The sequence below is a fragment of the Dipodomys ordii genome, unplaced genomic scaffold (assembly GCF_000151885.1).
Source record: "Dipodomys ordii isolate 6190 unplaced genomic scaffold, Dord_2.0 Scaffold154, whole genome shotgun sequence".
Lineage (NCBI taxonomy): Eukaryota > Metazoa > Chordata > Mammalia > Rodentia > Heteromyidae > Dipodomys > Dipodomys ordii.
In genome coordinates this window covers 703,348-716,648 of record NW_012267370.1, presented here as the reverse complement: position 1 = coordinate 716,648, position 13,301 = coordinate 703,348, and the positions used below count along the sequence as shown (strand labels likewise).

Below are 13,301 nucleotides of genomic sequence, written 5' to 3'. Positions count from 1 at the left end.
GTTTGGCCTCTGTGGTAAAGTCATTGCACCTTTCAAAGAACAGTAGCCTGCTTTTCAGTTCTGCTAGATTATACATGACTGGGTTTCTGCCAAGTGTATAGACCATTAATCAAACCTGTTACCTCTGGGTCAGCATTGAAACACAGGAAGAGGGCTGGAGGTATAGCTCAGTGGTAAATCACTTGTCTAGCAGGCTCTGAGTTCAATCTCTGGCACTAATGAATACGCAATTTTTTTAAACACACAGAGATTAAAGAGGACAGAGTATGTACAGTCAGTTGGATACTAAAAAGAAGAAAAAATTGTGCCAGCAGTAGGGCCTGAATTCAGGTCCTGAGCACTGTCTCTTAGCTTTATTCCCCTCAAGTCTAGTGGACTATCACTTGAGCCACAGCAGTTTATGGCTTTTTGTGGTTAATTGGGGTAAGAGTCTCATAGTCATACTTTCCTTATCAGGCTGGCTTCAATCCTTGATCCTCAGATCTTAGCTTTTTCAAGTAGCTAGTGTAACAGGCATAAGCCACAAGAGCCTGACTAAAAAAAAAAAAAAGCAATACTGGAGTTTGAATCCAGGCTTCATGCTTGCTAGGAAGGTGCTCTACCACATGAGCCACACGTCCAATCCTAAATTATTGAGAGTTCTTGTTTGAAGTGAGCTAGGAATCTGAGTGCAGTCAAACAAAGAAGTTATCTCACACCACAAAATAGCATCAAAACAGAGGACGCTGGCTGGGAATGTGGCTTAGTGGTCAAGTGCTTGCCTAGCATGTATGAAGCCTTGGGTTTGATTCCTTAGTACCACATAAAACAGAAAAATCCAGAAGTGGTACTGTGGCTCAAGTGGTAGAGTGCTAGCCTTGAGCAAAAGAAGTTCAAGGACAGTACCCAGGCCCTGAGTTCAAGCCCCAGGACTGGCAAAAAAAATGTATTATCTAGATTTAACTAGAGGTGTGGGCCCCAAAGCAAAGCAGATAAAGAAGCAACACAAGGGTTCAGTTTACACATTTATTATAGAAATCCCCTTCCAGTGTGGGTAGTATCTTGGGCCCAGATCCATTGGTACAAAAAGAAAAGTTAACATCGGGTAAAGGGGGTAGGGGAAATCCCCCCCACCCCAGCTCCAGAAACTCACAGACAGGTATCATAGAAAACACACCTTATGTGAATTTGTTTAAAAAGTAGTAAATGGAAGGAAAGCCAAGGAAGATGTGGTGTGGCCTGTGGCTCATGGCCACATGTCGTCTGAGGATTTTATTGGTATCTACCAGTTGCCAGGTTAAACCACCACAGCATCCCAGGATGCAACATATTCAATGGCTCTATCCTTCTGCCAACCTCCTGTGTGTGTGTGGGGGGGGGTATCTCCTGATTGCAGATGATCAGCACAGAAGCTATGGCTACAGACAGGAACAGGGGCTCCTTCAGGCATTCCCCATCCAGATTCTATCATTCTACATATGGGCAGAGAGCCCACCTGCACAAGAACTGCCCTGGTAGGGGATTACAGGGAGTTCTAGTCACACCAGAGTCTCTTGGCTACCCTAAACAGGGTCCTGAGACCCTATATGGTCCCTTTTGTTGAAGGTGGGGTTCCTAAAAGGAACAGACTGGGCATGGGGAGAGAAATGAACCCAACCATGACAAACTCACAGTTTCCCTTTTTTATAAAACGCCTAGTATTGGGTGAAGACAGTGAATACTAAATCACAACTGTAAACAGAAATGGAAGAAGGGGCTTAGAGTCCCCATATCATCTCCCCTCTTTGAAGCTAGCTGAGGCCCTTCCAGTCCCCAGAACAGTGTAAAGGGAGAAACAGGTTTATCAGACACCTTCCTAGTCCCATGGGGAGCCAGGGGCCATGGAAGATCAGGTGGATGATCCCCAGGACTGAGAGCAACCACATCCTAGGGCTCAGCGAGGTTGGCTGTATGCTCCCCAGCCTGTAGTCCTGCCCAGGCCAACAAGGGGCATATCAGGAGAGGGTCAGACCAATGTCCCTGGGGTCTGGGGGTCAGAACTGGAAGACTGCTCCCCCTCTAGCGTCAGGTCACTTAAACGAGCGCTCAGCTCCGAGGGGTACAGGAAGTCCGTGTAGTATCTTTAGAAGGGACAGCAGGAATCCGGAGGACAGGTGAGGAAGACGGAGAAGAGAGTAGAAAAGACAGACAAGACACAGAAAGAGAAAGGAAGAGGCTCGTTAAAGAGGTGGAGGTAGGCACGGCACACCATAGCACCTTCGGGCTCTCAAGCATGGGGCATGGAGTAAAGAAGAGAAAAAGCAAGGGGCACCTATGTCCCTTCCTCCCAGCACCCTGGCCGCAAGGCTCATTACCATGCACCGGTTAAAATATTCAGAATCCTTCTATAGCTTAAGAAAGAACTGTTACCAGTACCCAAGATCCCCCTCCATTGGGATCCCAAGGACTAATTCAGGTCATGCCTGGTACAGTGCTTCTGTACCAAGACTGCAGCTAGTTTCCTTGTGGTCCCAGTCATCACCATGACTAGCTACTCCCTAATCTAGATATCTTTGCCATCTGCCTCAAGGAACCCCTACCCATCAATAAAAAGCACCCCCATACCTGCCGGAGACAGGGGGCGCCGTGAAACTCCTCGAGTGGGGGAGGGGCGCCTGGCTGGGGGCCCCATACAGCGCCTGGCCCACCTCATAGCAGCGGGCATGGAGGAAAGGTGGGTGTGGCAGGCCCACGTGTGGAAGCACAGGCCTGCGCTGAGGCCCCACGGCCAGTCCCGAGTTCCGGATGTACCAGTCCCGCAGCCCCTCCAGGGCCAGGTTCTTGTGGCCGCTGCGCTCACCAGCCGGGGGGATCCGAGTGGGTGGGGGCATCCACAGCAGAGGGTTTGGATGCACCTCTGGGCCCTCGGCAGCTTCTGAGGGCAGGCCACAGGGCTTGGTACGGGTGACACGGGTGTGGGGGTCCTTGCTGCGGAGGAGGGGGCTGCTGCCGTCAGGTGCATACATGGGTGGTGGGCCGGGGAGCATGGCAAGGAGCCCGTCTCGGCGGGAGAGGGGTCCTGGGACCTCGGCTGCAGTTAGCAGCTCCCCCCAGCCTGCCCCGCTGCCACCGCGGGGCAGGCCCCGGTCCAAGGAATAGTCCAAGAGGAAGTCCCCACATACAGGTGGGAGCCGGGGGACCCCGCGGGAGGCAGGGGCAGCTGAGCTAGGCCTGGCAGCACGGGGAGGGTCGGGGGGGCCAGCTGTGCGGGAAGAGAAGGCAGGGGTTGGTTGGGGGCGCTCATACAGCACCTCACTGCTCTTGCAGACCGGTGGGCCAGCAGTAGGGGGAGCCAGAGGGGCAGGCGGAGAGCCAGCTCCCCCCGCTGTTGCCCGGTCCACCAGCAAGGCCTCTGAGCTGTTACTGCGACGGGTGCGAGCTGCGAAGACGGTGGCGCGATCTGAGGCAGGGTCAGCCCGAGGAAAGCCCATCTGGGAATCTTGACTGCCTGACCACTGGCGAGAATGGAGACCTTCGGGTCTGAGGCACAGAAGGGAGGTGGGTAACAGGCATAGGGTCAGAATATCACAGATGGTACAAGTGCCCTCCTCATTGCATCTCTTTCTGAGCCTCTGCTTGCAACATCTCTAAACTGGGCCCATGATTAAATGTTGCATGCATGAATATAAGTGTTGAATGGTGGTGCCTCATAGACAGCTGAGATTTGATCCTAGACTGGAAGGCCCTGGGTGTGGAAATATATGGAAAATGGGGCTGCTGGCTCAGAAAGACATATAGATACATGTGAGCCCATGAACAAAGAGCAAATGCACCTGGCCCCTCAGCTCCTGCTAAGACCCTTCTCAGGGCTCCTCCCTGAGTCAGGCCTGGAATTCAACACCTGCTTCCATACGATTCCACTCTGAATATGAACCACCCCCAATATCCTACCAGTCACCATGCACAAAATATGGGCCCCAAAAGGTCAGAAATTTTGTTTTATTTACAGCCTGGAATAATTAGGCAATTAATTAGTATTTAAGAAATGGTATATAGTAGTTAAAAGTATCGACTCTGGTGCAGGGGTGGGGAACCTTTTCTCTTTTTTGCCAAGGGCCCTTTGGACATTTATAGCATCATTCACTGGCCATACAAAATGATCAATACAAGAAGATGACTGGAGCAGGCAGCTAGAAGCATATGTGACTTTTCTGTCAGTACTAAATGATTTTGTGGGCCTTATACAGTCCACTAACCAGATCCCCTCACCCCTTATCATCTTGAGTCAAAAATTGTCTTGGTTCTAATACCAGTACTCCAATCTACTCACAAGCTAATCTTTCTACACCTCAGTCTGCCCATCTATATAAAGAAAGTGACAACAACACCACCCCCTAAGAGGGCTCTTGTGATGGTTAAATTAGTGAATATCATGGAAAGCACTAGAAGACAGTAGGCACTCAGTACACTTTACTCAAAACTTCTGTCTGTATCTTTCAAGGGCAGATGTTATGCTGTTTCACAAATGAAGGGTCAAAGATTCAGAGGAGGGAAATACTTGCCTAAAGATACAGAAAACAGACACAGAAGCTTTCATGCTTCTGTCCCAATTTCCACCCTCTTTTCCACTAAGGCAACTTCTATTCACCTTTCAAAGCCTAGATGTTCATGTCCCACACCTTTCAGAAATTTTGCTTCAACACTTCCAGTTAGAACTAATGGTTCCCTCCTGATCCTCAGGCCCACCCTCAATGTCCCCTTACTTGCAGAGCTGGGGGCCAGTGCCCCGGGTGAGGACAGGGGTGGCAGGCACACTTCGCCCCTCAAAACTGGAGGCACTCCTGGGCAGCGAGCGTGTGGGGCTAGACAGAGATGAGCAGGCCCAGGTCGGGGCCCAGGTTAGAGATTACACCCACCAGCAGGCCCACCTGCCATCCCAGGCTCAGGATCCCATTCCTGCTCCTGGGGAAGAGGGGAAGGGACTCCCCTTTACCTGGTGGGGCTGGCCACAGAGTTGCGACGACTCTTCAGATCTCCATAAATATCTGATGGGGGTGGTTTCCATGGGGCTCGTCGCTCAGGACTCCCCCCAGACACTGCCCGAAGCTGGTCCCAAGCCTTTGGTGGTGAGGGGCGCTCAGACAGAGAGGGGCGCTCAGACAGAGAGAAGCAGCCTCGAGGCTCCTCTGGGTGGAAGAGAAAGAGTGGGGGTAGAATTCAATGATGGGGCCCAGGTTGGGGCAAAGCAAAGGGGTGGAGCTAGGAGAGTAGGGAAGGGGTGAGTGCTCAGACAGGATTGAACAGGCTAAGGAATGAAAAGGGCAAAAAGGGAGGGGAGGGGCTTAAAAGTAAGTTCTGGAGCTAAGGAGACAAGGGTGGGGTGAAATTCAAAAAAGAGAGAGAGATCCGTAGAAAGATGGGCCATGGCTAAGAAGGAGGAGAGGCTGACCACCACCAGATGTTCTAAGGGGACACAGAAGGGGGTTGGTGGCAATTTAGGATACAGGGTCCTCACCGTTATCATGGCTGGCCCCAGATTCTGAGAGGGAGCTGCTCTCTGAGTGCAGAAGGACATCTTCTACAGGTGAGAAAGGAGAATCCATCTATCACTCCAAAGCCCAGGACCAGCCACCATCCCCTATATCAAAGGATGGGCTCCTCTGCGCAGTCTGTCTTCTGTCTCCTCACCCTCTACACTCCTCAAGAACCCACCTTTAAGTTGGGCATCAATGGCTCATGCCTGTATCCTAGCTACTCAGAAAGCTAAGATCTGAAGATCAAGGTTCAAAGCCAGCCAGAGCACCAAAAGTCTGTGAGACTCTATTCTCCAATTAACCACCAAACAGCCTGAAGTAGAGCAATGATACATTTTGATAGCATGCTAACCTTGAGCAAAAAAAAAAAAAAAAGGAAAGCCCCAGGACCAGTGCGCAACGCGCGCGCACACACACACACACACACACACACACACACACACACACACACACACACACACACACACACACACACACACACACACCTTTACCTGAATGCAAGGCTGCCACAGGTTTGAGTCTTCACCTTCACCTTCCAGATTCCTACTGATACTGATCAGGCCACCCTTGTCCTTCGGCTGCTTTGTCACACCTCTCTTTATTGGGTGAGTCCCCTAAGGTCTGCCTTCTTCTGGGATGGCTGCTCAACCATCCACTCCTCCACCTCTATCAGCCAGAGTCCACTCCCTGCACATTTCCCCACTTACTGCTGCTGCTGCACAGGGGAATGGCTCACCTTGGCTGAGCTGAGCAAGGCGCGTACCCAGGCAGACTCCCTGAGCCGTGATGAGTGCTCCAGTGGACATTGGCAGTGGCTGGGGAGGGAGCAGTGGGAGGCCAAGGCGAACCCGGAGGTCCCCAAGCTGTTCCTCCAGTTCATGCAGCCTTCGAAGTGCATCTGCCTGTACCTGACGTCGGCGCCGCCTCTGCTCAGCATTCAGTTCAGGGGCGAGGGCCAGGCGGCGGGCAGCAGCAGCGATCTGCTGTTGTACGGACACCTCACGCTCCAGAGCCTCAAGAGCCAGCTCCTGCACACCCCAAAAGAGGTAGAAAGGACCAAATGTATAGGAGTTAGACAATAAAGGGGCATGCTCTGCCTGGGGCATAGGCCTATTTGCCTAATGATGGAGTTTATTCATCCTTTCAAGCAGGGCTTTTTTTTCTTTGTGCTGGTCTGGAGTTCAAACTTAGGTGCTTGAACTAGGCGCTATCCCTGGGGTTTTTCATTCAAGGATAGAGCTTTACCACTTGCCACAGCTCCACTTCCAGCTTCTTGGTGGTTAATTGGAGATGAGAGTCTCATGAACTTTCCTGCCCACGCTGGCTTGGAACTGTGATCCTCATATCTCAGCCTCCCAAGTAGCTAGGATTACAAGTGGGAGCCACCAGCTCCTGGCAGCAGCAGGGCCTTGCTTTTTTTTCTTTTCTTTTCTTTTGCCAGTCTTGGGGCTTGAACTCAGGGCCTGGACACTGTCCCTGAGCTTCTTTTGCTCAAAGCTGGCACTCTACCGCTTGAGCCACAGTGCCACTTATGGCTTTTTCTGTTTATGTGGTACTGAGGAATGGAAACCAGGGCTTCATGAATGCTAGGCAAGCAATCTACCACTAAGCCACATTCCCAGCCCTCTTTTCTTTTTTCTTTCTTTTTTTTGTCAGTCATGGGCTTGAACTAAAGGCCTGGGAACTGTCCCTTTGCTCAAGGATAAGCACTCTACCACTTTGGTGGTTAACTGGAGATAAGAGTCTCACAGTTGAGTGCCGGTGCCTCATGCCTATAATCCTAGCTACTCAGGAAGCTGAGAACTGTGGATTGTAGTTCAAAGCCCACCCAAGCAGGAAAGCCCATAAGACTCTTCAGTTAAGCACCAGAAAAGCTGGAAGTGGCTCTAGTGGTAGAACATTACCCTTGAGCACAAAAGCTTTAGGCCAGCACCCAGGCCCCGAGTTCAAGCCCCAGGACCAGCAAAAAAAATGCTAACAGACTTTCCTTACTGGGCTGACCTTGAACTGTGATCCTTATCACAACATCCTGAACAGCTAGGACTACAGGCCAGTATTACCAGTACCAGCATCAGGGCCCTTCTTAATGAGGGCTGGGCCTGCTCATCTACCTGAAGGTAAGAAGCCCATCCTGACATTTAGGGACCAATATCATATGAGGACCCCACTTCCTCAAGCTCTTCTCCTTCTCATCTTAACCTTTCCCTTTCCTGGCTACAACTTCCATTATTCTTTTTTTCCTTTGTTTTGGTCGGTCGTGGGGCTTGAACTCTGGGCCTGGGCACTGTCCCTCAGCTCTTCAGTTCAAGGCAAGTGCTCTACCACTTGAGCCACAGCGCTACTTCCAGCTTTTTCTGCTTATGTGGTACTGAGGAATTGAACCCAGGGCCTCATGCATGCAAGGCAAGCACTCTACCACTGAGCCACTTTCCCAGCCCCAACTCCCATTATTCTTGTGCTTGAATCTGTCCCATTCAGGCACCACCTATCCTCCAAACTCATCTGCTCACCTCAGCAGGGCACAAGGAGTGGTGTGCCAGGCTGGGATGTGGTGGAGGGTAAGCTCGTGCTGCAGGGGGCCGCCGACGTACCAACTGAGGTCGTTCACCAGGTTCCAGTGGGCACTCAGGGGGCAGCTGGCCAGTCAGCTCCTGGAGAAGGCAGTGGGGATGAAATAAGCAATGATAATCCCAGGAGCTACAGAAGTTTTCCAAGAAGCCTGTCCCTGCTCAGAACCACACACATTATTTCTCTTCCTCCTGTCAAAGAACTCCAGCAGGGCAGGGAAGTTGGCTCAGTGGTAGAGCGCTTGCCTTGCATGCCTCAGGCCCTGGGTTCGATTCCTCAGCACCACATAAACAGAAAAAAGCCTGAAGTGGCACTGTGACTCAAGTGGTAGAGCGCTAGCCTTGAGCTGAAGAGCTGAGGGACAGCGCCCAGGGTCCAGGCCCCACGACCGGACCCAAAAAAAAAAAAAAGGTAGGCAATATAGACTCTTAGCCTCTCAATAACCCAAGCTCCCTCCCTCCCTTTTTGTTGGATGTGGGGCTTGAACTCAGGGCCTGGGCACTGTCTCTGAGCTTTTATTCTCAAGGCTAGCACTCTACCACTTGAGCCACAGTGTCATTTCCAGTTTTCTGGTGGTTAATTGGAGATAAAAGTCACAGGGACTTTCCTGCCTGGGATGGCTTTGAACCCCGATCCTCAGATCTCAGCCTCCTGAGTAGCTAGAATTACAGGTGTGAGCCACTGGCATCCAGCAGGAAAACGTCTTTTGGAATCCAGAAATTTTGTTTGTATTTTTTGAGACAAAGTCTTGTATAACCAGGATGGCCTTGAACTTGCTAGCCTTCTGCCTCAGCCTTCCAAGTGCTAGGATTACAGTCACACATCACAGCAGGTGCTGAGTCCAGAATTTTTTAGTTTTTTTTTTTGTTTGTTTATTTTTTGGCCAATCCTGGAGCTTGAACTCAGGGCTAGGGCACTGTACCTGAACTTCTTTTACTCAAGACCAGCACTCTATCGCTTGAGCCACAGTGCCACTTCTGGTCTTTTCTGTTTATGTGGTACTGAGTAATAGGACCCAGGGCTTCATGCATGCTAGGCGAACACTCTACCACTAAGCCATATTCCCAGCCCTTTTTTAGTTTTTATAAAAGCAACACAGGCTTGGCACCGTTAGCTCATGCCTGTAATCCTATTCATGAGGCTAAGATCTGAGGATCAAAGTTCAAAGCCAGCCCAGGTAGGAAAATCCATAAGACTCATCTCCAATTAACCAGCAACAACCAGAGAAGTAGAGCTGTGGGTCAAATGGTAAAGCACTCAACTTGAGCAAAAAAACTTAGGGATAGTCCCCAGATCCTGAGTTCAGCTCCAGGACCAGCAAAAAAAGCAACACAAGTCTACACGAAGTCTATATCTATACACTGCAAATCACATAACATTCCTTCAAGCTCTGAGCTGCATGGGCTGAACCCATTATTGTCCCAGGTAAACATTGTGGACATCCACACTAGGAGAACTATTTTGAAACTCCATGTTGGTTTAGAGTGGGGTTGGTTAACAAATTTTGGAAACCGTTTTTGTTAGGATCTAGAGGTTTTAAATAGTCATCAAGGGATTGTGGGCCTGCTTCATCCTATTACATTGATTCTAAGACCTTGAAGCCCAACTTCAAGGAGACACAGAGAGACCAAGGAACCTACAGGTCAGATAAATGACTCAGCAACCATCACAACAGTCTGTGGCTTACCTAGGGACCCTCATCCCCTACCACCAGACACCCCAGGAGCCAGGTCCTCACCGCTTCCTGGAGACACACTTTCCGGAGCTCCTGAAGTTTCAGGTTTAGTGCCTCTTGCAGGGCCCGCTGACGATCAAGCAGCCCCCGCAGACGCTCTGATTTCACCTGGGGAGCAGCCTCTCCAAACAGGGAAGCTGCACACAAAATGTACAATGATCAGTGAGATCAGGACAATCTGGAGTAGCTGCGGGGCCAGGGACCAATTCTTCCCAAACAGGCAAGTAGAATCTCAGAGCAGGGGAGGAGGCAGCAAGAGGGGGAACCAATCACTGACCTGGGGTATTGAAGGTAGGAGAGCTGATCAGCTGACCTTTGACTTCCATCCTGGTGTTGTCAGGATGCCGTGGCTGATGGCTTGACAAGGCCTAGAAGTAATGTACAGGAGGCATTTAGCAGGCATGTCCCATGCTACCCTAGTCCCATCCCAACTCAGTTTCCCAGGCTTTTACAGCCCACCTCCAACCAGGGCTCAACCCTCCTGGCCTGGCCTGCCTTCTAAAAATTCTGTGTTGATGCCTGGACCCACTTGACCCTGGTACCTTGGTTCCCTTCCCATTGAGTGGGAACACAGCAAGTGGGAAGCTGGGCGGACTTACAACGCCTCTTCAGAGGCCCATGGGCCACAGCCAGGAATATTGCCTGGGAAGAGAGAATTAGTGGTACAGATTCAACCAAGTATAACAACAGCTGGCACTTATTAATCACCTGGGTGCCTGGAACAGTTACCTGCTATGCCACAATGAATCTTCACAAGCCTCTGGGGACAGAAGTTGTGTGATTATTATTACCTACACCCCCTGTTTTTTACAGATAATGAGAGGAAAGCACGTAAAGGTCAAACAACTTGCCTAGAGTCAGGGACATGGCCAAGTCTTATGCTCTTCTTCACTACAGTTCCTCAAACCCCACCAGCTTCATCATGAGCTCCCCAGTCCATTAGGCCTCAGGATCTTTGCCAAGACTGTGACTGTCATTTGGAGTATTGATTTCAGCCACTCACTAACCCAGCCATGCTTCTCAGCCTTCTTCTACAGGTGGCCCCTGTATAATATCTTCTCACAACTGCTATTGGACAAGAGATTGTGCCTCTTCCTGTTCCACAATGAGGACAGGAAACATTCCTGTCCTGTTGTATCAATATCCTCTGCAGCTTGAACACTGCTGCCCACACCAAGTGCCCTGTGATTGTTTGCTGGCTGACTGAACAAATGATCCAATGAAGAAACTCAAAGGGAGCCAAACCAGGGTTCTAACCCAAATCTGTGGGTCTTTACTCACCCTAACCTCATCCTGGAATATTTACTTGACACCAGGGTCCCTCCAGCCCTTTTCCCCACCCTTCCTGGTCCTAAGACTAGACTGAGGAAGTCACTCTGCTGGGATTTGCGACAGGCAAAGTCCACAGCTCCAGATAACATGCCACCTGTCTCCCTCTCTGCCCCAGCAGTCCTGGCTGACCACAGAGTCAGCCCTGGCCAGCTGCCAGTCCTCCTTCGTCCTCTCCTCTGGAGTTTGCTCCCTCCCTCCCACATCCTGCTGGGTCCCCAGTTGGGCAGCCTGGTGACATCACCTCCTGCCACCTGGCCTAATCTTCATGGCAGGTGACTGGAAGGATCTCACAGGCACAGAGTTCCCATTCGGATCTGCCTGGAGACCCACAGTTTGTCCTGACATGGTAGCCAGGTGTGGGGAAGTCCCAGGCAAACAAAGAGGCCTCAGTTCAAGTCCCTTCCCCAACATGACGTGGTATGGCCCAGCAGCCTATAAGGTACCCTGTTTCTCTAAAGTCCTCTTACCCACCTCACAGGATCTGTAACCCTCCCTAGAAGCAACCATACCTTGTTCTAAACACTCTCTGCCCTCAACACGGGAAGAAGTCTCTAGAGCCCTGTTACAATCCAGGTACAGTGTGTACTTTACAATGGCCCTCATAAGTCTACACATCTAAGGCCCAATCAGCACTGCCCAGTATGGCAAGGTTTTCCTGAACATCCCCAGCTCAGCCTCCTCTGTCACCCAGCTTCCAGGGCTCTTAGTTTCCCAGGGCCCACTTGAGTGTGGGCAACTTTCATGGGGTTCTACTAAGCCCTCCTCTATTCACTCCTTCCACCAAGCCCAATTCCACTTCCCACACCACAGGCTGCCTCACTGCTTTCTCCTTAAAAGCTCAGAGCCTCCTTAGAAGTTGACCTGGGGTCCACACAGGAACCCCATCTCCACCCTGACGGCCTGACCTCAGGGACATAGCTAGAGCATGAGTCATGGGGTCACTGTGCAGGCTAGGCACAGGGTCACGCCCCACACCCCCACACCTGGCTCCTAAACCTTTGCCTCCGCATAGCGCTGCCCTAGGGCTTAGGACTGTCCCAACCCCAGCCAGAGATAGTGAGAAGAGAATTCCCACAATCTCCTCCCAATATACCCCTGCACCAATCCCTAGGGACCCCTGGGACACCCACCACCACCACCACCACCACCACGGTGACCTCACGGGTCTGTCTTGTCACCCTGTGCTGTCGCTGGGATAAGCAGCAGCAGGAGGGCTGAAGAGGGCCCCCCCACCCTGAGGCGAGCCCAGCAGGTTTTTCAGGTCTGCCTTTCTGACACCACAGCCGAGAAAGAAATTCCTGGCTGTAATGACTGTTTACAACCAAGACACCTCACCTGGGTGGCACCCCAACACTGTCAATGGGACCCCATTTCCACATCCTGCCACCACTGAAGCAAATATACACTCCCAAAGTTTAGATTGTTCCCCAGCCTCCCCAGGAGCCCCAGGTTCCATCACTCTAAGTGAACAAATGGGATAGAGGGCAGGCAGATGCCTGGAGAGTGTTACAATAGCCCAATCTTATCTTTGTCACAGGGGCTATTGGGGGGGTGGATCTACTCTGGAAAGAGAGGAAAGGAAAAGAAAAGTCAGGGGTAGGAGGGAGAAGGGGGACACATACACCTCTTCTTCCCCATTCTTCCTCACCCATTTCTGGCAAAGAATTGCTTTGCGCCAAGAAAGGATATTGGACATTTTGGGCTTCACCCTTTTAGTCAGGTTCGCCTTCCATGCTGAACCCTACCCCCACCCCATGTTAATGGACTTCTCCCACAGCCCTGGCTCTCCCAAAGGGAACTTCAGTACACGCTACCGCAGCCCCAAGCCCCCATGCCCCACACCCCTAGGCCCACTGTTCCCAGGTACTCACCAGTGCCAGAGAGTGCTTTAAGGTAGCCTCAGGTACCTCAGAAAAAATAGTTGTCTCCACCAGGCCCTGGTTCTGAGGGCAGTGGCAGCAAGCAGCAGCGCTGGATGCCTTGGCCACCTCCCACTAGGTAATGGCCCAGCCTACCTGCCCAGGAACTGGGCTGTCCTACACCTTTTAACCCTTGCCTGTCTACCACCAGGACTAGAGGTACCCCTGGGTGGGGGGCGGCCTCAGGGCCAAATCCCTTTAGGACGTCCAGCATTACCAAGAAGCTACTTTAACCCAGATACTTGTAAAGAACTG

General features: G+C 51.3%; 1 protein-coding gene across 3 annotated transcripts; it reads right to left on the bottom strand.

Annotated features, from left to right (window-relative positions):
- Positions 1 to 1,356: 1,356 nt before the first annotated feature.
- Ccdc120 (coiled-coil domain containing 120) lies at positions 1,357 to 13,092 on the bottom strand. Of its 3 annotated transcripts, XM_013032361.1 has the most exons (11): positions 12,999 to 13,092; positions 10,302 to 10,437; positions 10,073 to 10,169; positions 9,799 to 9,932; positions 8,003 to 8,143; positions 6,229 to 6,520; positions 5,474 to 5,536; positions 4,952 to 5,144; positions 4,722 to 4,820; positions 2,584 to 3,498; positions 1,357 to 2,099 (listed from the first exon to the last, which is right to left on the bottom strand). In XM_013032361.1, exons 3-11 carry the CDS (start codon positions 10,119 to 10,121, stop codon positions 1,985 to 1,987), a joined length of 2,001 nt encoding a protein of 666 aa, XP_012887815.1. In that variant the 5' UTR covers positions 10,122 to 10,169; positions 10,302 to 10,437; positions 12,999 to 13,092; the 3' UTR covers positions 1,357 to 1,984. The 3 variants fall into 3 exon arrangements, with proteins under 3 accessions (XP_012887815.1, XP_012887814.1, XP_012887816.1); XM_013032360.1 differs by lacking the exon at positions 12,999 to 13,092 and having other exon boundaries at positions 10,073 to 10,162; positions 10,288 to 10,354; XM_013032362.1 differs by lacking the exons at positions 10,302 to 10,437; positions 12,999 to 13,092 and having other exon boundaries at positions 10,109 to 10,121.
- Positions 13,093 to 13,301: the final 209 nt, after the last annotated feature.